Below are 26821 nucleotides of genomic sequence, written 5' to 3'. Positions count from 1 at the left end.
TCAGATTTTCGAGGACATGGCACTTGATAGGAAGTGGTGGATGTCGATCATTAGGGGTGTAGGTTAGGAGGTAGTTGAGCATATTTAGTCTACCGGTGTGAAGCTAGGCTAATAGGGTTTAGTCTTAGACTACTAGCAGTCAATGTTGTGTTTATACTACTCTTCTATTTTCATAGTGTCAGACCTTATTTACTAGTTATTATTTCTGCTTTCCATCTATTTACTGGTTCTTGTGATGTTGTTATTACTTCAATGGTTTTTTGTTGATAGTACTGATATATTGTCTCTTTTCGTTCTCTTAAGCCGAGAGTCTATCGAAAACATCTCTAGCCCCCGGGATAGAGGTAAGGTATGCGTACACACTACTCTCCCCAGATACCACTTGTGAGATTTTACTGGGTTGTCGTTGTTGTTAATTTAAGAAGTTAATTAATTAAATATCTTTTCTGGTTTTAAAAAAAAAATTAATACCCAAACAAACCAAGTGAAAGAAGATGTCTTCATTCTTTTCCTAACTTGGTTTCAATTTTAATTTGTTTTTGTTTTTGTTTTTGTTTTTTTTTGTTAGAATAGGACTCTTATTATGTTATGCCATTTACATACAGATTTATACGATCAGTATTTTGTTGTAGTTTTGTAGTAAAAGTACAAAATTAGCAGCCAAAGAAAAACCCAAATAAAATAAAGCCATCAAAAAACTTGCAGTCGTCGCCGTTCATTTTCCTTTCAAACTCGCCAGCGACCGGAACCCTCGAATTTTTAGGTATTAATTTCCTATACCCTTTTCTTCATCTTCATTAAATTTCGTTGAAATAATCCGAAATTTTTAGGTATCTAATTTGTTATTCAACAAAATATATTTGATGCGAGCTAGGAATTATGATGTTTCCATGCATTACTGTAGCTTTATTCTTTTAAAAAAAAAAAAATTAATTTTGAGTTGTTAGTCTTATTTAATTTGAGCAGCTAAATTGGTTTCCGATTATCTGATTATCTCTTTATGCTGTTGGATTGAAATTTGAAAGTTTTAATCTTGACTTTATAGTCTAAAATTCTGCGAACTTTTTTATTCAGTTTATTTGGTTGTGGCATTGAAGTAAAGGCAGAAGCTTTAGGTTGTTGTAATTTCTCTTCTGCTAAATGAACTTTGATATCAACTTCATACCAAACAAAAAGCAACAGATGAAGAAAGGTGGCTGGCAGGGGCGGAGCTATCTTGTGCTGAGGGGTTTCAGTTGAATCCCCTTTGCTAAGAAATTATATAGCGTAAATAGGGAAAAACAAATTTCTTGATTATATATAAACTGTTGAATCCCCTTTGACATAAGGTAAGATTCTATCTTAGTGGTAAAGGGGGTTCAAAAATATCTTTAGGTCACTGGTCTGAACCTTAGGTGTGACAGTTTAGTATTTTTCTTGAATCCCCTTGTAGGAATTTATGGCTCTGCCACTGGTTCCCCGTCCTGAATAGACATGTTTTATGAAGGAACTGGGGCTTTTTCCTTGTACTGTGTGATTTAGTCAATCTCTTATCAAGTTGTAGGAGGACTAGATGAATGTTTGCATAAGTCTTTTTTCTACCAAACCACAAGCTCTACGAATGCTTCGAGTTGAATCGGTCTTCTTTTTCTAACCTTCCTATGAATGGCTATGCACCTGCATGGTTCAAAACAGTCCTATATTATAGAAGGATTAGTGTCAACATACAATTCATAATTCATAGTACTTCTTTTCTGTTGGCATTCCTGTGGCAGATCATTGTATCAGCGATGATGCTGCAGTTCATTGTTATTTTTCGAGACACGCTATGTCTTAAAAATTATGACAGTAATGGGTTTCTCTTGGGTGGTTAGAAACCTAAAATGAAAACAAGCATCAAGTTTCATAAAGAGTATCATACTCACAGAATGACTATAGCTATATAAGATATTCTACATGTTGGTGCCAGCTGTTTAGCAATATATTATGCTCGATTTCGCTTGTTAAATGTTTGAAAACTGTAACTATCTTTTTGGTTTTAGCCTGTAGCTATCATGCAACCATTTGCTCAATGTTTCCTACTGATGAACTACTTTTCACCGTCAAATTTGATTCTAGTGGGGGAACACTGATCTTCTCCTGTACCATTTTTTTTCAGTTTTAGTAATTTGTTTTCATGCATTTTAATTCAGATCTATCATCTGTTCGGTTTTTCCAATCTTTAGAATAATAACAATACCTTTTACCTTATGGATTTAGTCTAGTTCTAACTTCTAAGTACCATGGTCAACAATCTTTGAGGAAACTTGTTAGCATGCTGCTTCGTTTTGTGCTTATTAGCTCTCTAAGTTTTCCATTTCCTTTCTTTTGATGCAGGGATCAGCCTTTTCCGTAAGTGACAGAGATGCTAGAAGATTCTCTTTAAGGTGAATTTAGTTGTGTTTGGTATTCTTTAAAAAGGTTATGGAGGCACGTCCTACTTTATCCGTCCAGAGGGCGGGTGCACATCAACTCAGTAATTTTGGAGCATCAGGACCTCATTCTTCATTACCTATGCTTCCAGCAAACTTGGAGGACAAATATCCTATGTTGCCGAGGGCTGTCCTTTCTTCATTGCCTTCAAACAGTGGGCTGGTCGGTCATTTGTTGTCCTCATCTTCAGGATTCTCCACCAATCTTCACTTTTCATCTGTTCTGCCTCATGAAGAGCATTCTGCACCTATACCTTTTATTTCTCAGTCAACAAATAATGAGGCATTAATCCCATTAGCTAATTCCGGAGTTCTTCAATCTGCAGCATCAAGCCAGTATCTTAATGAAAATAATGAACCCTGGTGTACAGCGCCATTGCCTGATTACCTCAATTACTCGATAAACACCCCCGTCCACAACACTCAACTAGATTGTAGCAATACAGGTGATTGTCGCATCCCATCTGAGGATCTTAGTAAACAAAGTGATTGGCCGGAATGGGCTGACCTTGTAATGAATGATGATGATGCTCTGACTTCTAACTGGAACGACATCATGGTAGATGCTAGCATTGCTGATGCCGAGCCAAAGGTCAGTTTTGTTCTATACCAACTGCTGGATTTTTATTCATCTTAATTTGCTTTTTGTTTTCTTACTCTCCTTTCAATAATTAAAAGGAGACGGCTCTTACATTTCTTTGTTGTGTGATTAAAGATGCAATATCAGGAACAAAAACAACCTTCAAATTTCCCAGTACACCAAGGCCAACCATTGCAACAAATTCCTACTGCATCTGTAGAAACATCTGCCATTGTTCCTGCATCATCCACTGCAAGTGGTGCTTCATCGAAGCAACGAATGCGTTGGACACCAGAACTTCATGAAGCATTTGTGGAAGCAGTCAACAAACTTGGTGGAAGTGAAAGTACTTTGCTCTCCTTACTTTGCATCTTAAATAAGTATTGGAGTGTTGTCTAGCTCGATAATTCTACTTTGAAATACAGGAGCTACTCCCAAGGGTGTGCTGAAGTTAATGAAAGTTGAAGGTTTGACCATCTATCACATAAAAAGCCATTTGCAGGTTAGTTCTGCTCTTTGCATTTTCAAAGTTGGCAAAATGGCTTCGTAGCCACTTAAACTTGCACCGATTTGCCATCCCAGTATATAAACTTAGGATTGTCCCATTTTAACACCTTAACTCTATAAAATGAATACTAATAAACACCTCTAACTATTGACCAAGCTTATGTGGCAATGACATAACTGACGTGGCAAAAGTGCGTGCCTAACACCGTAAATAAGCGCGTGAATGTGATGGTTTTGATTTAAAAAATAATAATTAAAGCAAAAATAATTTAATAATAAGTTATTAATGAAAAAGGAAAAAGTTAAAAAGAAAAAACCATCCCCAATTCCCCTCCACTCCACTCTTTCTTCTTCCTAACACCCCCTCCCCCGACGCCCCAACCCCACCCCTTTTCTTTCACAATATTCCCAGCACAAATTTGTCATCACCCCCTCTTCCCAATCTTCTACTTCAAACCTCGCCGGCTGGGAAAGTGGAGTAGTTGGAGGTTTGAGTCTTTGAGATTGATGGATTTTATTTTCCTTATTTAATTTGGGATCTTTCAGAGAAGGCATGGGTATAAAATAATGGATACTTATAGTCACACCCTCTAGCTATTTATGGCGTTTTTCTTTCTGGCTGCAATTTCAGATTTACGATTTATAGCCATGGCGATATCCCTTTTTTATTTGATTTGTGCAAATCATGCCCACAACTTTTATGAGACTATTAATTTTTTGAAAGAGAATCTTGATATTGTTTAAGCAAAAGAAAAATGGTTGTAGATGTGTTATGGTGAGCCTCTCAATTCTGCCTAGCGCAGTTTATGGCGGGGAAAGTGAAAGAAATCGGAATATTAGAGAGGACGAAGAAGGGGGTGACAGAAGCCGAGGAGGAAGGGGGTTGATTTTGGAGTTCTTTTAAATAAAAATTAAGAATAAATGACATTTATGTGATGTGTATGACACATCAGCGCAATTGAGCAACACGCATCAATAGAATGTTTATTACTACTCACTTTATTGAGTTAAAGTGTTAAAATGGAAAACTCCTAAGTTCATATACCGGGATGGCAAATCGGTACTAGTTTAAGTGGTTACGAGGCCATTTTGCCTTCAAAGTTAGATACTTTCACATATAGACATGCTGATTATTGAACTGATGGAGTTTTGATACAATTTCTTATAATGCAGAAATATCGAACAGCTAGATATAAACCAGAAGCATCAGAGGGTATGCAGCTATTTCTTTTTCCCTTGTGTTTTTTTTTTACATGTGTCTTAATTTTGTCTCTGTTATCAATAGTCGTTAAAAAAATTGAGTTTTAGGGCCTGCGTATTTGTTACTCGAGCCAGTAGATGTCTAATTTTTGTTTTGTTTTTGTAATTAAAAAATTTAGTTTCTTTTCTTATAAGTGAAAAAAGTTGTGTTTTTTTCGTGTGTGTGTATGTGTGCATTATTTTTTATGTTATGTGGAGTTATTGGTTTTTTTTTGTGCTATTTCATATATCATCACTGAATCACAAGAGGTTAATAAAAGTATATGTTGAATACACCGAGACTCCTCAATCTTGTTTTTTTGCATAGTAGCAGATGATGAAGATAAGATTTTAGATAGTAAAGATCAACAATTTATCATTTGTATGGTGATTGCCTTTTGTGTAAATAGGAGTCATTTTTGTTTTGTTTTTAGTTCATGCTAAATATGCAAGCTATGGTTCACAGAATCTCACCGTATGAAACCTATGTTAGGTTTATGTTACTTGAACAAGAAAGCCACACTGACAATATTGACCTTCTTGCTCTCTCCCCCCGTCCCTCCGTCCCCCCTCCTGAAATGGAGCTGAGATTTCGGGATTTATATTTAGTGCTTTCTTTGTATAATATGCTTATAGCTTTGACTAAATGTTTCTTAATTTGTGCCTTTCTCCTATAAACAAATAAAGGAAAAAGAAACATGAAATTTTGCTCTGTAACTTTAATATGACACGGCATTTTCCCATATCTTAGGAAATTATTTTTTTGAGACGTGTCAAGGACGTGAAATAATACGTGTGAAAGGTGTAACATAGCAAACTGGTAAAAATTTGGCACTTTAACTGGTATTATTAACTTCATATATGATTGCCAAGATAATAAGAAACTAGTCAAAGTTTGCACTATTTAACTGGAACAAGTAAACTTCAAACACAACTGCCGAAATCTCCCAAGTTTTTGTTTGTCTTCTTCTAAAAAGCCAAATGGATTTGTCCCTAACATATTAACGTTCTCTTTTGGTGATCAGAGATTATTGATGCTTGGAGAATGCTAATAATCCTCTATATTTGTCAGGCTTTTATATTTCCTTTCACTCAAATTATTGTTTGCTGAAGCCCCTTTATTTTTCCCCTTCTCATAACAGGGTCCTCTGAGAAGAAAGAGTCATCCATTGGCGATTTGTCAGCTCTGGACTTAAAAACGTTAGTAGTTGGGTCCATTGCCTCCGTTTTCTGGCTTAATGATATGCATCATTTGGAATTTGGATAAGATTTGATATTCTCTTGTGCACAAGCTAATGAGTGTATTACCTACTTCCAATGGCATATATTTGGGGCATAATATGCTTAATTGATGTTGCTTATAATGGACTTTGTTGATAGTTTGGTGCTTTTGCCATATGGCTGTAGACGGAAAACATAAACCACATATTGAGATATAGTGGCTTCAATATTTTTATTATCTAGATTGGTACAACCTTGCATGAACCTATTCGGAGAAATAGATATTCCATTTGGTCTGGTATATGTATAAGGTAATTCCAAAAAGAAAAAGGGTGAAAATGATGGTGATATGAAATTTTATTGAAGGATCTACTTGTTAAAAGTAGGATTTTATTCAAGTTGTCAACAAAATTGGAAGATAAGGGAAAGGAGAATATTGGAATAGTTAAGTTAGGGCTCTGATAAATGGAGGTAAGACAGCTGGAATAGTTCTATGTGCACATGTAATGTAGAACAGGTCCTTTAAGTAGAATGGCATGGTGGCTTAAAGGGCTCTATTTGAATCGCTATGAAGTTTTCCCCTCATAAGTAACCGTAATCTGTACTCTTGTGTTGTCTTTGTTATATGATGTGTTTGGGTATCGATGCAGGGGTATTGAGATCACTGAAGCATTGCGGTTACAGATGGAAGTTCAGAAACAGCTGCATGAACAACTTGAGGTATAAATTCTTGCCTTAGCAACATGATCTTGTGCAGGGGTGTTTCTAGGTGATGAGGTATGGTTTCACGTGAACCCATGCTCCTCTCCATTGACCATATATAGCAAATTCTATGTCTCTTCAAAACTACTTGAATATACATGTGTACACCCAAGCTCTAAGTGTCCTATGGTGCAATGAATAGTGCACCTCTACAAGTGAAATCGGTGGTTCAAATCTCACTCCAATCGCCCTTGTTTCGACACGGAGTATAAATACCTATATGTGAAACTCATCAAAATTGCAAAAAGAATATAATGTTGAACCTATAATTTCAAATGTGTAATGGGCTTCATGGTAAGGGCCTAACATCAAATCCGTCAAATAGAAATTCTAGATCTAGTTCTTCATAATAGTGTGCCCGTCCTCTTGAGTTCCTGAATCCGCCTCTTGTGGTTCTAGTTTCAGTTTGATCGGTCATCACCGTTTGCATCATCCGCAAGAAATTGCGTCCATAATATGAGCATATAGACTCCTTGTCATGCATTATTTTGTTGGAGATTGCTTCTAACTGTTGTCTTTTTGGTATAAAATAGTTGCATGGCTTTTCTTTTGCCCTTTCTGAAGTTAAAGGTGAAGCTTTTGGAATATCTCTATATGATTCCTGTATAATTCACAACAGACGTAGTTCCATAACAACAACAACAAATCCAGTGCAATCCCACAAGTGGGGTCTGGGGAAGCTAGTGTGTACGCAGCCTTACCCCTACCTTGTGAAGGTAGAGAGATTGTTTCCGATAGAGAAGTAGTTCCTTAAAAAATAAAAAATAAAAAGAACAACAACAAACCCAGTATAATCCCACAAGTGGGGTCTGGGGAGAGTAGTGTGTACGCAGACCTTACCCCTACCTTGAGGGTAGAGACGATGTTTCCGATAGATGATCCCCTAAAATAAATAAAAAATAAAAAAATTAACAACAGAAGTAGTTGATCTGTGCTTCTCTTCTTTGATTATTGTTGAAATAATTGATCTTGACTGTTTAATTTTAGCTCGGAATCAACTCTTTCATGGTCAAGAACGCTATACCTCTATGATGCTGATAGATGATTCTATGTGTCTCTTAAGATAGAACTCGTTATCTCTGTCATGGGCGGCTTTCCAGCCATGCCCCATGACCCCTTGGACGTGCCCCGTGGCGTCCTGGCCAGCAACGCCCGTCGCCACGGTCGGCCCCGTGGTCTCGGCAGATCCAAGTGACAAGCGCGCAGGTGCCTCTGTCGCCCCACCGATAGCCATCGCCAGCGCCCAGCCACAGGCAAAAGCCAACAGCGCCGCGCGCGCAGACAATGCCGCGCGCGCAGACCCTGATGCTAAAGACAAAGTTGCTGCCAACGGACTTGCTGCTGCTTTGTAGAAGACTAAGTCCTTTTCAATGTAAATATAGAGTAGTTTTGCTGCATTTTCTTTAAGTGTGATTTTACAGCTTTCATAGGTCTAGTCATGTAACTTTGGTTTATTTTTTTTAAGCATTATTAAGGGGGACCAAGCAATCAAAACTTTCAAGCAAGCAAACAATTCTCTGTACTGGTGTCTCTTCCCCCCCGACACCGTCTTGTTTTTCTGTAATAGCTTTCATTCAATGCAATCAAGCTTTCTTTCATTCTCAATTCTCTTTTCTGCTCTCTTTCAATTGCTCATGACATTGGTTTTCCCGTACGACACTGACAATCTAGTCTAGCTTACGGAGGGGACCTCAGTTGGAGGACAGCAACCGTACTGACATCGGTTGCTTAGCCTTACGTCGCCCTTCCAAGGAACTTCAGGAAGGCGCCGCGTAACAGTTGGTATCAGAGCCTAGGCTCGACATCGGACGAGGGATTACATTGCAATTACCACCATTTCTGACCATGGTGAATTATGGGGATCGCATCGCGACCCTTGAGGGAACGGTTGACGCATTACGGCCCATCGTGGAAATGGTGCCCGATCTAAAGACCAGCCTAGTGCAAAGGTTGGACGACCTGGACCGCAGACTCATCCAGGCCGAAGTTGACATAGAAAACATCAGCCGCGACTCTGAAGGAGACCGGCAAACAGCAGCCACAGAGGCAGCTGAAATTTTTGGTAAATTTGAGGTCCTCCAGCAGGAGCGTGCCGAGGATTTAGCCAACAGGGAACAAGAGGCAGACAGGGTGACTGCCATGCAACAAACCATAGACAACTTGACAGGTCAGCTCAATGTTGTCAATGCTGCTTTACAAGGCCTACTTCGAGGAGGCGGAAACCAATTTGGGGGTGGTGTGAACCTCGCCCCCATGGCACAAAAGCTGAAAATTCCTGAGCCAAAGCCATACAGTGGAGCTCGGAATGCCAAAGAAGTGGAAAATTTCATTTTCGACATCGAGCAGTACTTCGATGCCGTGGGAAACCTAGAAGAAGCTAAGAAGGTAGCAACTGCTGCCATGTATCTTCAGGGTGATGCCAAACTCTGGTGGCGGGTGAAGTACGAAGCCATCAAGGCCGGTGAAGATGCCCTCGAGACATGGGCGGAACTGAAGGCAGCCATACGCCTACAGTTCTTCCCCGAAAATGTTGAGTAAATGCCAGGAGAAAGTTGCGGGAGCTCCGCCAGACCAAATCAGTGCGAGATTACGTGCGGGAATTCTCCGCGCTCATGCTTAACATCCGTGACATGGGGGACAAAGACAAACTCTTCACCTTCCTGGAAGGGTTGAAACCTTATGCCCGGATGGAGTTGTAGAGACAAAGGGTAGACACGTTGCCTAAGGCAATCCAAGCAGCAGAGTGCCTTGGGGATTACCAAGTGGAAGCCCGGAAGGATAGGCCTCAACAGCCTGTCCGAGGAGGATACAAAGGGGGCCAACCAAACACTAGTGGCCCTAGCAGAAGTGGAGGAGACCGGAGTGCACCCAAATCCAAGGCTCCCTCTTCCGGCAGTACTAGTGCTGCATCTAACAACAATGATCGGGGGAGGAAGCCCCCCTCAGGATGTCGCCATTGCGGCGGACCACATTGGAATAATGAATGTCCACATGCACAGATGAACGCCCATCAAGCTTTTGAGGATGGGACGGATGACGACGCCGATGATGCGGACCAGACCGAGCCAGTAGGTGCATTCAATGCAATTGTTGGCTCCATTTCTGAGCCCTTAGCGGGAACCAGTGCCGGTATCCGCAAGAAGAAGGACCCCTGTCAAATTGCCAGGAAAGGAAATAAGAAGGCGAATTTGAGGACTCCTCCTCATCAAGAGAGGACCCTAATGTTCGTTGACATGAAGGTAAATGGCAAGCCCATTCGGGCAATGATAGACACGGGTGCCACCCACAACTACTTAGCCTCGACTCAGGTGGAGCGTCTTGGACTAGTTGTAGGAAAGGGCAAAGGTCGTGTGAAGGCTATCAACTCACCACCTCAACCAGTGGGTGGAATAGCCAAAGAAGTACCAGTGAAGCTTGGCCCTTATGAAGGAAAGTTCAACCTGCGCGTAGTGATCATAGATGACTTTGAGTTAATCGTGGGGTTGGAATTCCTGAGACAGACCAATACCATGCCCGCACCGTATGCAGACATGCTACTGATGATGGGGGCAAATGGGGCCAAGCCCTGCATTATTCCGTGCATTTCCATGAAGATGGCAGCCAAGAACATCTCGGCCTTGCAGTTGAAGAAGGGGGTAAAAAGACATGAACCCACGTTCCTGGCTACCCTCTGCATGGAAGATATAGAACGTTCCTCGGGTCCCATTCCTGCACCCGTGAAGGAGTTACTTCTGGAATTTGAAGACATCATGCCACAAGACATGCCAAAGCGTCTTCCGCCTAGGCAAACTGTGGACCATGAGATTGAGTTGGTGCCGTGTGCGAAGCCACCTGCCCGGGCGCCATACAGAATGTCACAACCCGAACTCGCCGAGCTTCGGAGACAATTGACGGAAATGCTAGACACAGGGATCATTGTGCCCTCCAAGTCCCCATACGGGTCCCCTGTGCTGTTCCAAAAGAAACATGATGGTAGTTTACGACTCTGCGTGGATTACCGGGCTCTAAACAAAATCACCGTGAAAAACAAGTACCCTATTCCGCTAATGGCAGACTTGTTTGATAGACTGGGTGGTGCGACGGTATTCACCAAAATAGACCTGAGGACAGGTTATTGGCAAGTTCGGATTGCAGATGGTGATGAGCACAAGACGACCTGTGTGACAAGATATGGGTCGTACGACTTCCTGGTTATGCCCTTTGGCTTGACTAACGCGCCAGCCACATTTTGCACCTTGATGAACCAAGTCTTCCGAGAATACATTGATGAATTCGTCGTGGTTTATTTGGATGACATTGTGGTATATAGCCAGACGCTAGAAGAACACCTGGAGCATTTGCGGAAGTTCCTAGCCCGATTGCGGGAGCACGAATTATATGCGAAGCTATCCAAGTGCTTCTTTGCTCAGAAACAAATTGACTTCCTCGGACATGTCATCGAGGAAGGGAGGATCAAGATGGACCAGCAGAAGATTCAGGCCATTACAGAATGGCCGCCTCCTAAGGATATACATGCCTTGAGGTCGTTCCTTGGCCTATGCAACTTCTATCGGCGGTTTGTGAAAAGTTACTCCCTCATTGCAGTGCCGCTGACAGAACTTCTCAAGAAGGCCACCCCGTGGGATTGGGGCCCCAAGCGGGCAGAGGCCTTTGACGCATTGAAGATGGCTATGTCTAGTAGCCCAGTCTTGGCCCTCCCTGACTTGGCCAAGCCATTCGAAGTGCAAACGGATGCCTCCGACTATGCACTTGGTGGAGTATTGCTACAAGAAGGGCATCCCGTAGCGTACGAGAGCCGGAAACTGAAGGATGCAGAGCGGCGCTATGCCGCCTATGAGAAAGAATTATTGGCTGTCGTTCATTGCTTACGCCTTTGGAGGCATTATCTACTGGGAGCCCCGTTCGTGGTCAAGACAGACAATACAGCCGTTAGCCATTTCATGACCCAGCCAAAGCTGAATGGACGACAGGCTAGGTGGCAGGAACTCCTAGCGGAATTTCAGTTCAACCTGGAGTACCGAAGTGGAAAGACCAATCATGTTGCTGATGCACTCAGTCGAAGAGCTGATCTAGCATCGATGTGTGTACTCGCCGCCCTAAAGGGGAGCGAAGTAACCACCACCATAAAAGACCAGATACAGGATCTACTCATCAAGGATCCTGCAGCACAATATTTGGTTGATTTGGTAGGACAGGGCAAGACTCGCCAGTTCTACACCGAAGATGGGTTCCTGAAGGTGAAAGGGAACCGACTTTATGTTCCTAAAGGAGGAGATCTGCGACGGACTCTTCTTGCAGAATGCCACGATACTTTGTGGGCCGGTCATCCCGGCGAAGAACGCACCATGGCATTACTTCGCCGTGCATATTATTGGCCTCAAATGGTCGATGACGTCGCTCAGTATGTGAAGACTTGTCTAGTATGCCAGAAAGATAAGTCAGACCGCTTGACGCAGGCAGGGCTCTTGGAACCACTAGCTGTACCAAAAAGACCTTGGGAAAGTGTTTCCCTGGACTTCATCACCGGATTGCCCAAGGTCGGAGATCTCACAACTATCTTGGTTGTGGTGGATCGGTTTTCCAAGTATGTTACCTTTATAGCAGCCCCACAATATATATCAGCAGAAGATACAGCTCGTCTATTCTTCTCTCATGTCGTCAAATATTGGGGCTTACCTAAAGACATTGTTAGTGATCGCGACTCACGCTTCACTAGCAATTTTTGGACCCAACTCTTTAAGTGCCTCGGGTCAAAATTGAGTCATAGCTCAAGTTTTCATCCGCAATCTGATGGCCAGACGGAGCGATTCAATGGCATGCCAGAGGAATATCTCCGGCACTTTGTGACCGGATCGCAGAAGAATTGGGTGAAGCTTCTGGATGCTGCTCAACTGTGTTTCAATTCACAAAAGAGCTCAAGTACCAACAAAAGCGCTTTTGAAATTGTTACCGGACAGCAACCGCTACTCCCACACACAGTGAACGCACCAAACATGTCAAAAATCTCCTCGGGCTGCTAGCTTCTCAAAAGAATGGAAGCAAAATTTGGAGATAGTGCGGAGCTATCTTGTCAAAGCCCAAAAGCGGATGAAGAGGCATGCTGATCAGAATCGCCGCTTTGTGGAATACCAGGTGGGAGACAAAGTGATGGTCAAAATCCCAAAGCGGTACTTGTTTGCAGGGGTCCATGACCCTCGCCTATTGCAAAAATATATTGGACCCTTGTCCATTGAAAGGCGCATTGGGAAAGTTGCATACCGGGTGGATACCCCAGCTTGGTGGAAAATCCATCCTGTTTTCCATGTCAGTCTCCTGAAACCTTTTCGGGAAGATATGGAGGATCCTTCACGAAGCCAACTCACAATACCAAGTATTCGAGGCCCCAATTCAACCGGGAAAAGGCGTGGTGAAGCTATTCTTGATGATCGAGTGATTCACGCCTCAAGAAAAGATCACCAGGAGTTCTTGGTGAAATGGCAGGGATGTGATGCAGAGGAGAATACTTGGGAGAGGGGAACAAACCTCAAAGCCTACAAGAGCCTGATTGATGATTACCTGGCAAGGAAGGCGCCGAGGACGTCGCCAACTCAGGTGGGGGAGAATGTCATGGGCGGCTTTCCAGCCATGCCCCATGACCCCTTGGATGTGCCCCGTGGCGTCTTGGCCAGCCTCCCAACGCCCGTCGCCACAGTCGGCCCCGTGGTCTCGGCAGATCCAAGTGACAAGCGCGCAGGTGCCTCTGTCGCCCCACCGATAGCCATCGCCAGCGCCCAGCCACATGCAAAAGCCAACAGCGTCGCGCGCGCAGACCCTGATGCTAAAGACAAAGTTGCTGCCAACGGACTTGCTGTTGCTTTGTAGAAGACTAAGTCCTTTTCAATGTAAATATAGAGTAGTTTTGCTGCATTTTCTTTAAGTGTGATTTTACAGCTTTCATAGGTCTAGTCATGTAACTTTGGTTTATTTTTTTTAAGCATTATTAAAGGGGACCAAGCAATCAAAACTTTCAAGCAAGCAAACAATTCTCTGTACTGGTGTCTCTCCCCCCCGACACCGTCTTGTTTTTCTGTAATAGCTTTCATTCAATGCAATCAAGCTTTCTTTCATTCTCAATTCTCTTTTCTGCTCTCTTTCAATTGCTCATGACATTGGTTTTCCCGTACGGCACTGACAATCTAGTCTAGCATACGGAGGGGACCTCAGTTGGCGGACAGCAACCGTACTGACATCGGTTGCTTAGCCTTTCGCCCTTGTGAAGGTAGAGAGATTGTTTCCGATAGAGAAGTAGTTCCTTAAAAAATAAAAAATAAAAAGAACAACAACAAACCCAGTATAATCACACAAGTGGGGTCTGGGGAGAGTAGTGTGTACGCAGACCTTACCCCTACCTTGAGGGTAGAGACGATGTTTCCGATAGATGATCCCCTAAAATAAATAAAAAATAAAAAAATTAACAACAGAAGTAGTTGATCTGTGCTTCTCTTCTTTGATTATTGTTGAAATAATTGATCTTGACTGTTTAATTTTAGCTCGGAATCAACTCTTTCATGGTCAAGAACTCTATACCTCTATGATGCTGATAGATGAATGAATTGCCCGGTCATTGAATCTAAGGAAACTTACGTGGTATCATATGTGATGCGTGTTTTTATTGTCACAAACTTTTACAGATTCAAAGAAATCTGCAGCTGCGTATAGAAGAACAAGGGCGATATCTCCAGGAGATGTTTGAAAAGCAATGCAAGTCGATTCCGAGTATTGACTTGGTAAAGGCCTCATCATCCATAGCTGAGGATGCCTCTGCACAGTCGACAGATGCAGTTCAACGCTCCTCAAACAAAAATGATCCAGGAGTGCCACCAAGCAATCCTCAAGAAGCAGGAGATTATATAGCTCAAAAGGTGGGGGAGAAGCAGAAAGAGCAAGAAAGAGAAGATCTTGAAAATCCTGAGACAAATATTTCAAGCTCATCAAATACACCACCAACGAAGCGTGCTAAACTGGATGAATAATCTTATGCAGTTCACAAACCTTTTGGTAGGATATTAAGCTCTCTATTTGATGTTTGGAACATCAAATTCTTGAGTAAACCAGCTTTAACATTTTCGGTATCCCTCCCATAGATTATTCAGATGGGCCTGGTTTGTCCTCTGCTTCAACATCCATGATAAAGAAATATCAGGATTTTCCTTTTGTATTGTTAATATATGGTGTTTTTAAGAGTTATTCTTGGAAGAAATGAGGACCTATAGATGGACTTTAAAGCTGCCTTTGTAGCACTCCTGATGTCTAAACCTCTGTTAATTAGCATTTGAGCTACTAACATTATGCGCCCGCATCTAATGTATATATTGTTGGGTAATGCTAACATCCTGCCTATGGCAAGTCCAAGGTGAAGGGATTGCCGAGGTCAAGGTCATGGTTGAATATGGTGCCTGCTGTGCTTGGTAGGCTTTGTTAAAAAATAAAGGTGTCCCTTTGTATGATGGTAAGCATTTGATCATAACTTTAAGAAAAAAGTAAGGAAGACTTTCGAATCTTGTGGTATTAAATTAAAGATGTATGTAATGTATCAAAATGTTTTCAAATTGTGTTATTATATATGTTATGGGTTGGTGGAATTAAAGAGTTAGGCCATATTGAATTTGACGTTCTTTTTAAATGGACTAACAAGAATCTTCCATTCCAAATTTGGAATGATGTGATTCGAAGTACGAGAATCAATTATAACAATTAAAATAATATAAAAACTACCACCATCTATGAACAATAAGAGTCGTTCTTTTGAGATGGTGAACAATATCTTTCTTTTTCTTTTTTCCAAAAGATATAAAGAAAAAGAAAACATTGTATGCGCGAGGGATTGACATGATACATAAGCGATCTCTAACTTGGAGCCTTTCAGTGATCACATGAAAAGCCTTGGGACTACCAAACTGCATACAATCCTACAACAAAAGCTTGGAAGTTGGCAACTTACTTGGCATTTATCAACAGTGGTTGGCATATCCAAGAAACAAGAATTGTATATGGATCATGTCGATCTCTCTCATTTATACTATTATCATGCCTTTTATGTAGTCTTGAGCTTATTTTTCTTTTGTTCCTCTAGCAACATTCTATTTATAACAAAGTTACCTAGTACCTATGTTGGCAAAAGGTAGCAAGTATCCTCAAGAATTAGCGGAGGTACTAACAAGCTAGAAAGAACACCACAATTACAAATAAAGAGTTGCAGAAGACGTTGGAATCTGCTTAGCTGACCAAGTCTACAACCAAAGAAGAAAAGGCATTAGTTGGCTAAGGAAACTTATAACTCTCCTAGTACTCCATTTCATCTCTTGGAAGTAAAACCTTTCCCTTTAAGATTCAGTATATTGCTCAGTTGTAGAAAAATGTATAACAGCCCCATACAAACAACAAGACAGTTTACTCTCATCTGTCAAATGAATAAAGTTACTTTGCGGGATCTTCCTAAACATAAACTAGTGCTCACTGTTATATTGAAACTTGCAATGCTATATCAGCAGAAAGGTTCTAATTTACATGCAGCAATAGACTGCAGGATCCATGTATGCTGAATGACCTGACAACCAATTTGCTTGGCCAAATCTTCAGCCTCAGCTTGTCTGTGCAGCAAAACATTGCTATCTTCGCCAGACATGCAACCGCGTGGAGGATCAAGATTATAAACAACTAGACAAGATGAGTTAGTTGCTTTCATAGAACCTATCTGGTAAATCAGCTGTTCCTTACTGTGAATGATGGAACCTCCACCCTTTTCGACTAGATCTAATAGGTCCTTTTTGTAAGCTGCTACATAATCTCCGCTCAGATAAAACTTGAAACCATCAAAAAGTTTAGGTGCCTGCATAAGAAACAAGGAATCTTTTTACTGTGCCATAATTTTATTATGAGCCTTGTTACTAAGAAAATCAGCAGAGATGTTTCGAGGAAATGACAAAAATGATTCCTTATGTTTGGGGGTACATTCAAAGTAGTCCCTTAAGTATGCACCGAACATTTTTGGTCCTTTAAGTTTGTCAAAAATTAACATGTTTGGTCTCCTTCAAATATTTAACAATTTATATTTGTCAGATTTGATGGAACTGTAGAGAAAAAAATTACATCAAGAAAATCCCATCAAATCCTAAAAAAATACAGCACAAATTGCACTAGCCACCAGAAATTTTCAAAAGTAGCAAAAATTATACCTAAAAAAATGCACTATACTCTAGAAATAGATATTTAAAAAAAGAAGCAAAAACTACAAAAATTATAACTATAAATGTGAGTTCCCGCTAATTTTCTTTTTTCACAATTTCCATCAGATCTAACAATCAAAGCTCATTAAATATTTAATGCATACTTAAGGGACTACTATAAACCTACCTTCAAGCATAAGGGACCATTTTAGCCATAAAGCATATTCACAAGCAGCATTGTAAATGCATTTCTTATTACAGCAGAAATATAAATGCTTACATCATTTTTTATCCCTATAGGAGAAAAATGAATACTTACATTGGATGAAGCCTTAAGTCTACCAGCTTTAGGGCCACCAAAACAGCCATGATTGTCCAGGCTAACTTCATAAGGTTCTTCAATCACAGGACAATTTGCTCCGATGCAGGCTTTTATCCCTGGAAATAAGCAAAGTTGTATTAGCATCATTTAAACTGAGCTAATAGGTCAATTGTTTGAAGTATATTGTCCTAGTCTTGTCTCTATTCATGGGGGATGATTCATTTATAAAGGCATGTTCTTCACAGTAAGAGAAAATTATAGAACTACTTAAGCTTATTATTTATCTTGCTAAATATGATAGGACACAGAATCTACAGAAAAAATAATCACTTCACTTTTGCGAGTTATAGTATTGCTCCAAACCAAGCAGCATAGTTCCAATAAAGTGCCATGCTCATACTATAGACTATAGAGCACCATTTAGATATCTTAATTCTCTTACGAGTCTTTGGAATGTGCATAACTCCAACATATACCATACAGAGGCGAAGTTTTGGATTTCAAACGACAATTTTCAGTACCAATAATTGGGTTCTAAATTTAATATTTATACATATTTAATGAATTTCTCAACACAAATACATTGTTTGAGCAAAAGCTACTAGATTCAAACGAACATGTACCCAAGCTCCTAGCTCCAATCTTGATACCATAGCATTCCTCTCTCCTCCTCTCTAATCCTCCAAGTACCAGATACTCTTGTTCTTATGTTGTCGTGCGAAATTTATTTATTTACATGCCTATAAAAATATACTAGCTTAGTTTACTTAATTGCAAACTTAATTTACTTAATTGCATAGCCTACTTCTTAGGCAATTTTACATGCCTCTCCCATAATGGAGAACCAAATGAACAAATAGGCTAACTTAACCATGTAAGACAAAAAGAAGAAAGAGCTTACAATCAATTGTTAGGATCCATTTTCCACCCAAAATTGCCATGAGAACTTTCAGTGTTCTGGTGCATGCACCCTTTTCATCTGTTGCTGCAATGACATGGGTGACATTTGGGTTCCAAGTCTTGCACACAGTTGCGCCGCAAATGTTAGCAAACTTGACCATCATATACTGAAATAAGATCAGAAGAACCAATTACGATTAACCGATATTGATGGAAGTACAACAATTCAACCAACAAATTCACAAACTAAAAGAGCTACACTTATTGGATTAATTTACTCCACCAAAATGCAACAAGTAGACAAAATAAATAGCTAATTCAGCTGTGGAGGTGTGAAAGTTAACAGACAACAGAAGAATAAACTAACACTGACAGAAATAAAGTCAAACTATTTGGGGAATAAACAAACTAAGTTGTCTGCTTATATGTACAAATGACAAAGAGCTAAATAGATAAGTTGGTTTTGCTTGGTAACTTGCTACTGGCGACAATGGCCTATAAAATGACATTGTGCTGGTGATTTGATCCATGATATTTAAAAACTGATCAAGCAGTCATAAAATATATGCATTGTACTGTGCATGCATATGAAAGAAACTAGCAGAATACATTCTTACTATAGGAAGGAGACCAACCTTCTCTTCTGAGGATAGAGCAGATCCACATAGAACCCATTCTTTGGGTCCATCTGATGATGTTGCCCAAAAATTCAATTGCTCAGATGTTCTGCATACAAATTTAACATTCCAAATGAGGAAAAATCATGTGTTTATCTTACAAGCTTTAAACCATGGGGCCTGGGACAGGGAGGGAATTGTGTATTCTATGTCATTTGAAATAGAGATTTTAATATGATTCAAGAGGATCTTTTATCATTGTTTAAAGTGCCTTCATTTAAGCTAAGTGATAATAGGCTATAATTACATATTTTAGTCACTTATTACACTCTAATTTACTGCACCTTAATTGAGTTTGAGCTTTAATCGATAGTGTTTTACACTAATTGTGTGTTTTGTGCCTTGTAGGAGTGATTCCGAGCTATGTAGATGTTATGGAATGAATTCAAGTGATTTGGAGCTTTGAAGTCTGAGTAAAAGCCCAAGGAATTAAGCCGGGATCGTGTTCGGCGATCAACGGATGATAGTTAAGAACGAGCGAAGAATCGAGTAGGCATATTACGCACTGTCTAGTAAAATGTACATAACTTTTCGCTCAGAACTCCATTTGAGCTCCACAATATATGGTTGGAAAGCTAATTCAAAGGGCTACAACTTTCATGTTTTACGTTTTTCCAATTCTAAACGAAACAGAGTGAAAAATGCGCAACAAGCGCACTGGCCGCGGATGTGAGTCAGAAACTAGCCAAAATCCGCAGCCAAATCCGCAGTTGAATCCGCAGCCGCGGACGTCCTGACTTGAAAAAGTGTCCTTTTTTGTGTAGGAGAAGGTATAATTATTTGGGCCCGACCCTACTTGGTATATATACATGGAAAAACGGTATTTTGAGTACTTTTGACATACTTTTGACACACTTTAGACCTAAGGAGGCAAGAACACACTAGGAGCAAGACGGAGAATTCTTCTACGAGTTTTTCACTTCCTTCTTCCTATTTCCATTATTGCTTATGAATTCTAGTATTGTAGTTATGCATACTATTATGAATAGCTAATTTGTTATCTAGAGTTTTGATGGAACCTCTTGGAGGATGAATTCTTGTTATGTTTTAATATAATTTAACCTTTGAATTTGTCTATTTGTTCTACTACGTGCTTATTTCAGTTGATTGAATGGCCATCGATTGACTGTGCCTATTTATTATATGTTGCTTGAGAAAGAATACATATTTAGGTGATTGTTGAACAATGTCATTCCTAACGTATGTGAGAAATCAATACAACGGGTTTAAAGGTAGGTTTAAAAATAACAAAGACTTAACATGGTCATAATGAGCGGTTAGATAAAGCCAACTAGCGTAGTTCGAGAGAATATGTCTAGTAAATTATTGTAGTTGCTCGAGAGAGAATTACGGCACCTAAAATGCTCACGATCAGTAAAGAATACATAGGCAAAATTGTAGGGAACATAGCGGGAAGGATTCCAACATTTGGGAAAATCATAACTCTAGACTTCCTATATTTAATCTCCAACCCTTAGTATCTATAGTTAATTTGCTACTTTAGTTTCATAGTTAATTATTTAAATATAAGAATCTTAATCTTTATAACTTAGAAATTTATTCAAGCTTGTCTTCTTAGACATATTGAACAATTATGGCAAAACATTAGTTCTATGTGGGATTCGACTCTAAACTCTTAGACCGGATTATATTTGCAGCGACCACTTATCCTTTTTAGGACTAGAGTTGGACGTGATCACTAAGTGATAAAAAATACTTACTTAGTTTCAATTTGTGTCTTAGTTTGACTGGACATGAAATTAAGAAAAGGAAGACTTTTAAATCATGTGATCTTTAAGTAAAGATGTGTATAATGTACCTAGGGGTGGCAAACAGAATGGTCGGGTCGGATATGAGTGGGTCAAATGGGTATTTCAAAAAACGGACCCGTATTTGAGACAGATAAATACAAGTTATCCGGCGGATAATATGAATATCTATATTATCCATAGCTTTTTGAATATAATCACTTTTTGAAGAATTACTAATCTTCCAAACTTGAGGAACCCCTAATTTGAGGCTTTACAAATGTAAAAGTTAAACACGTTAATTATCCATTAGTTATCCATTTGATTAATAATTTTCTAAATAGATAATATGATTCTTATCCATATTCGACCCATTTTTAAAAAAATCATTATCCAACCCAATTTTTAATGGATAATATGAGTGGATAATTATTTTCTTTTAACCATTTTGCCACCTCTAAATGTACCTAAATGTCCTTGAATCTTGTAGTCTTAAATATGCCGTGTGGAATGTTGGAGTTAAAGAGTTACTAAATATAAAAAGAGTCATTTTTTTAAAGACTAAAAATGGAAAGAAAGACACAAATTGAAATGCAGGGAGTAATATGGGACTTCCATAACATATAGTTCTTACATGGGAGCAGATTCTTGACATGCTTCCATACTGGCGCGCTTCCTAGACTTTGACTTCTCACTTGGAAATTTAACAGATTTATGACTCGGGCAGAGCATTACAAAGTTGTCCTGCAATTAAAGATGCAGACATTGTGGGAGAGAAGGAAAAGAACAATCTTTATAGATCTCAGATTGGTAAAATCATTGACTGGGAGCATTATATTGCTCTACTTACACAATCCCATCGGCAGTCTTGGATTTCAAATGCACAAGGCATATGATAACTCCTGCGGCATGACTTCATGAGGCAGCCAAGTGCTGCACCCTTTAGGCCGCAGCCACTACACTTGAGTTTTGCAGCTCTTGCCAACTCAGCCTCCAAATTTCTCAAGGTATCTCCATCATAATATACTTGAGGTGCCCTACAAAATGGAATTAAATAGTAAATGGACTAGTTAAATACTGCAGAACCCCAAATAATAATAAATAAAAATGTTGCTAGCTGTAAAAGAAGGCAATACAATTAGGGCAGAACTACGTAAATGTGGAAGAGCTCAGGTGAACACTAACAATAAATCTAGTATAATGTCAAATATACAGATGTTGCCTACTTGGTTCCAAATAAGCATGAACCCAAACCTTTGGATTATTTGAGTTCTACTTTCACTTAAAAGACAAGAGTGGGTTGCTCTAGCGGTGAGCACCCTCCACTTCCAACCAAGAGGTTGTGAGTTCGAGTCACCCCAAGAGCAAGGTGGGGAGTTCTTGGAGGGAAGGAGCCGAGGATCTATCGAAAACAGCCTCTACCCTAGGGTAGGGGTAAGATCTGTGTACACACTACCCTTCCCAGACCCCACTAGTGAGATTATACTGGGTTATTATTGTTGTTGTTGTTGTACTTTCACTTAAAAGAACTAGCCCCATAAGCAAAAGAGAGATTCAGTCATTACAAATAGAGGGCAATATATTTCCAAGTTCTAACTCAACAGTTTCAAGCTGGCAAGTATAAAACTTCCCCAGCTCAATGTAAATAACCATCAATAAGGCTAGAAAAAAACAAGAATGGTTCTGAAGTCGTTTACCATTAGTATGTCATCCAACACAAATGATAAAACAAAACATAATCTAACACATTAGAGCTTTCTTTATGAGCTTGTTATTAAAAGTTACTGATATCGGAATATCCAAGCTAAATTGTGGAATTGCATACCAGTCAATACATTTCATGTGCACAGGTATGGCTTTTGAAAGTGAAGTAACATCTCCCACCACCTCCCTTCCATTTGCATAGTGCAGCATTGGTCCAGTTCCCTGCAAGTATTAATCACAGCCAAATATGAAATGATTATATTAATAGAATAAACATGTCTAACTATGTTCAAATTTGTCCTTTAAAATAGTATGAAGCAGATAACTGACCTCTGTTATCTTAGATGTGTGGCAGAAAGCACAAACACTTCCTTTCGGAAGATGTTGATCTGAAACTGCTTTTGGCTGAGCAACCAAAGAAGATTCACTCAATTTGCATGCCAAAGAGCAGTCAGAGTTGGTAATAGCATGACTTTGCAAGACCGTCTCTGACAATTCATAGCTTAATTTCTTTTGTCTCTTCAAGTCTCTTTCCTCAAACACATGTTCATGCTTAATTGTGTGGTGCACTAGACCTTCAACCACGTGTGAGCTATCTTCTACAGACATCTTCGCAGTATGGCTTTTTATATCCTGAAAACAAGCAAATATATTCAAAAAAATTATTTCTTTTGTTGCGTATAATCATGGAAACAGTACACATCCATCTCGATAGTCTGCCACCATGATATCATAGATAACTAGCTACTATACTTCCTGGACTTATTCAAGCATAAATATTGCTATATAGCTGGAGAAATTGTTCATATGATTAGGTACTTTAATTGGAAGGATGTGCTTCTTTTATACAGGAAATTATTTCTAATTTAAGGCTAATCTCTGGCAAGTAATGGGCAACCCCAAAAATAGTAAAAAAATTAGTTAGCACTTAGCAGGCACTTACTGTTCCATTTGCAAAGAATGATGCCAATGACATGACAAGGTGAAAACAACTCGATATTACTATACTTTTCGAGAAATATAATACTATATTATAGTAGCAAATTATGAAACTTACATTATTTCTTACTCTCAGTTCACTTGTCTCTTTAACTATATCTTTGTTATTATCGGATGAATGAGAGCTGTCTGGCGATTGTTGTTGCACTTGATTCAAATCTATTTCCTCTGCATCATTCCTTTCATTTTTTAAGTCTGCCTTTCTGTCAGAAGAAGGCAAGAGACTCAAATTATTCACGCCATTCCAAGGAATTCCATGTCCATTCCGCCTATTAATTTCCTTGTTTGGATCATTGCTGCTTACTATGGCCTTGACAGATTGCTCATTTCTTGATTTATCATCAAGACTAACAGAAATAGGATATTGTTCCGATGACCATCCAGCATCTGGTGCATTAAACCAATTTTTTGGTGTGAGTAGTACTGTACTTTACTAGCAAGAAAAAAGAACAGAAAATTTGATATACAGGTTAAGATATATTTACCAGGAGATTTGAATTGAAAGACTTTAGCATTGAAAGTAGCATCTAAGCTTCTAAATATGGCTATCATACTCTCCATATGAGGCACTGCCCTTATTTCTGCACCATTCCAGTAAAGGCAAAACATCAATTATTTCCCTCACAAAATCTAAGACACATTATAAACAGAAAAGATCTTATCTTTTCATATTGTAAAATCATGATTCATTCAACAAATATTGCACCTCAGTCCCAAATAAGTGAGGTAGATAATATGAATACTCACTTCTTTCATTAAGCTCAACTCATAATATATATATATATATATATGAATAACCTCATCTAAAGCTTAAGGAACTAATGTGTATCTCCCTACATATATTTACTTATGGACTGCTACCATTTAAGCAGTAACATTTGAGGGAATTAATGTTCTTTCTAATGTGTATCTCCCTACAAACAAATTAGTTTTGCGGCCAACTTCAGAATTTGTTTATTAAACAGCAAAAACAATGTATTAAAACCATGTAATAGTACCTTGATTAACATATTGATGTTTGCATACAGGGCATTCACATTGAACTTGGGTAGACCTTGGAACACAAAGGCTGCACAAAAAGATTAAATTTTTAAAAAGAATCTTTGGATAACAATATTCAAAGCCTAAAGTAAGCATACAAGCAAATATCACAGAGAAACCAATTTCAAAGATACCCAAAATGATAACTTACTTGCAGAAAATATGATCGCATGGAAGCAACATAGGTTTATTCAGCAAGTTTAAGCTGCAAAATCATAAGAAACTATGTGTAAATATTCTACATAAATATTTACAAGTATTAAATTCGAACTTAATAACACAAATGGTCCAATCCCTTAAAGTATATCCAAGATTTAAACTCTATGGATTCAACATTTAAGGCTTTTAATATTGAAATCATTGTATAATTTAAAAGTATAAGTTCGTACCTACTTATTTGTTATCATTTTAATGAACTTTTATACATAAATATATATTCCACAACTAAAGTACTAAGTTAAGTTGAACCTAGTACCAAAGGGTCGGATCCGCCCCATGCTTAAAATTCAAATCCTATATCCAACTCTATGAATCTTTTGCGCCCATTTCCTCCATTGAGTCCATTTTATTCGATAAAATATTTGATATTTTACAGTTGGGGTAATTTTATTCCATAAAAAATTATCTTTTGAGTAAACTAAGATTTTTTTCTAATCTTACAAATACCATACAATGCAATATGAATCTCTAACCAGGAAACGCCCTAATGCAAACTAGTTGAGACCAACTATCTGAATCTTCTAATTCCATTTCCTCTATAGGGTATATTTTATTCAGTAAAAAATTTAGTCCTTTAAAGTTGGGTCCTTCTAATTCGATAAAAATTATCTTTTAAACAAATTAGAGGTTCACTAAAACTAAAATTCTCTCTTATATTGCTTCTCATACAATGACATGTGAATCTCTAACCAAAAAGAAATCCTCTATTGAGTCCATTTTATTTCCATAATTTTTTTTAATCTTTTTAGATAAACTAATTCTTTAAAACTAAAGGATCTACAAGTCTCTAACAAAACAAAAAAAAAACCAAATCAAATTAAAGAATATTGAGTTAAGGAGAAAAAGAAAAATTACCAAAGAGGGCATTTGAGTTCAAGACCCAATTTCTGAATATGAAATGCCAATGGGTTTAGTAACCGAGAAATGCTTTGAGTCTCCGCTGCCATTCTTGAAATTCACTCAAAGCTTCAGTCTGCAAATCTTTTTCTGCTGAGTAAAGAACTGAAAATGAGAATTTCGCGGGAAATAAATAACCTAGCTTTTTTTTGTGTGTGTGTGTGTGTGTGTTACTATATATACAGACGGTGCTGAGTAAAGAATTTGGCGGTATAAAGTTCGAATTTTGGCGCTCAGTGATATTGAGGAAATTGTCTCCCGCTTTTTTAACAAACCCGTTGCTGATATGGGCTGTTTTAGGCTGGCCCAATTAATACAACTTCTGATCGAGAAATTTGCACAGATAGCCACTTTGAGGGGCTGATTTGGACAAATAGTCTGTTTTCGTGCCGGTACTTAAAAATTGTCCTCATTTTTTTACAATTGTTCGTAAATGGTCACCTCTAATGATATTGTCCGTTTAATGAATTGTTTGTTAACAAAAATACCCTTCAACCTAAAGTACCAGCTCTAAATACACGATTGCATTTTTCTTGAATAAAAACGAAGAATTGCAAATACGAACACGAATGGAAAGCAATCGAACATAAAACTTAAATTTAATTATGAAATCTGGATTTAGTATGTTGATAGAAAAAGATTACGAATAGGACTACTTCAGAAAATTATAACGGTGCAATAAGTAAATAGTCTTTAATCATCCAAAAAATGAAGAAGTTGGAATTTGAGAATTCTAAAGCTATCAATATTATATTATAGGCTTATATTATATATTCAACGGATGTATACAACTTGCATAAACCCAATAATTTTCAACTTTAAGAACTGTGCTTAATAATATTAATATACTTAAGAAAAATATGTTGTCACGTGACCAGGCGGTCACGGGTTCAAGTCGTGAAAACAGATTATTGCAAAAATGTAGAGTAAGCTGTGAACAATAGACCCTTGTGGTCTGACCCTTCCCCGAACCTCGCGCATAGCGGGAGCTTAGTGAATCGGGTTGTCCTTTTATACTTAAGAAAAAAATGTATTTTAGACGTTAAAAAAAATAGCCGATAATATATATATTTTGTATATATATGTATTAAACACATATTATATATATTATATATGGCAGAATAGCCTAATAAACACTTCTACTTGACCCATTTTATTATTCTGGTCCTGATACTCTACTTAGTTTCATCCAAACACTCCTAGTTGTTAAAACACACTACTTTAAATCTCTTTGACCGTTGACCAAACATTAGTGGCAACTTAATGACAAGTTGGACTTCACGCGTACAACAACAAGTGTAAACATTAAAACTTAGACTAAAAATAATTAAAATAAGTAGAAAAAATAAA

The 26821-nt window shown here is 38.7% G+C and overlaps 2 protein-coding genes across 2 annotated transcripts; one reads left to right on the top strand and one right to left on the bottom strand.

The window, feature by feature from the left end:
• The first annotated feature begins 609 nt into the window (after positions 1-609).
• On the top strand, positions 610-15079 carry LOC107812741 (protein PHOSPHATE STARVATION RESPONSE 1). The gene is made up of 8 exons (XM_016637902.2): positions 610-763; positions 2356-3042; positions 3166-3376; positions 3456-3532; positions 4711-4750; positions 5919-5976; positions 6648-6717; positions 14430-15079. The coding sequence occupies exons 2-8, from the start codon at positions 2443-2445 to the stop codon at positions 14769-14771; spliced, it is 1398 nt and encodes a 465-aa protein (XP_016493388.2). The 5' UTR covers positions 610-763; positions 2356-2442; the 3' UTR covers positions 14772-15079.
• Positions 15080-16114: 1035 nt separating this feature from the next.
• On the bottom strand, positions 16115-25628 carry LOC107812739 (BRCA1-associated RING domain protein 1). The gene is made up of 13 exons (XM_016637898.2): positions 25430-25628; positions 24507-24560; positions 24313-24383; positions 23800-23895; positions 23373-23701; positions 22646-22948; positions 22437-22537; positions 21462-21648; positions 21246-21355; positions 18822-18912; positions 18188-18353; positions 17284-17402; positions 16115-16627 (listed from the first exon to the last, which is right to left on the bottom strand). Exons 1-13 carry the CDS (start codon positions 25519-25521, stop codon positions 16283-16285), a joined length of 2064 nt encoding a protein of 687 aa, XP_016493384.2. The 5' UTR covers positions 25522-25628; the 3' UTR covers positions 16115-16282.
• Positions 25629-26821: the final 1193 nt, after the last annotated feature.

The sequence above is a fragment of the Nicotiana tabacum genome, chromosome 17, assembly GCF_000715075.1.
Source record: "Nicotiana tabacum cultivar K326 chromosome 17, ASM71507v2, whole genome shotgun sequence".
In the NCBI taxonomy this organism is placed as follows: domain Eukaryota; kingdom Viridiplantae; phylum Streptophyta; class Magnoliopsida; order Solanales; family Solanaceae; genus Nicotiana; species Nicotiana tabacum.
The sequence above is the reverse complement of the archived record's forward strand: the minus strand, read 5'-3'. Positions and strand labels throughout refer to the sequence as shown.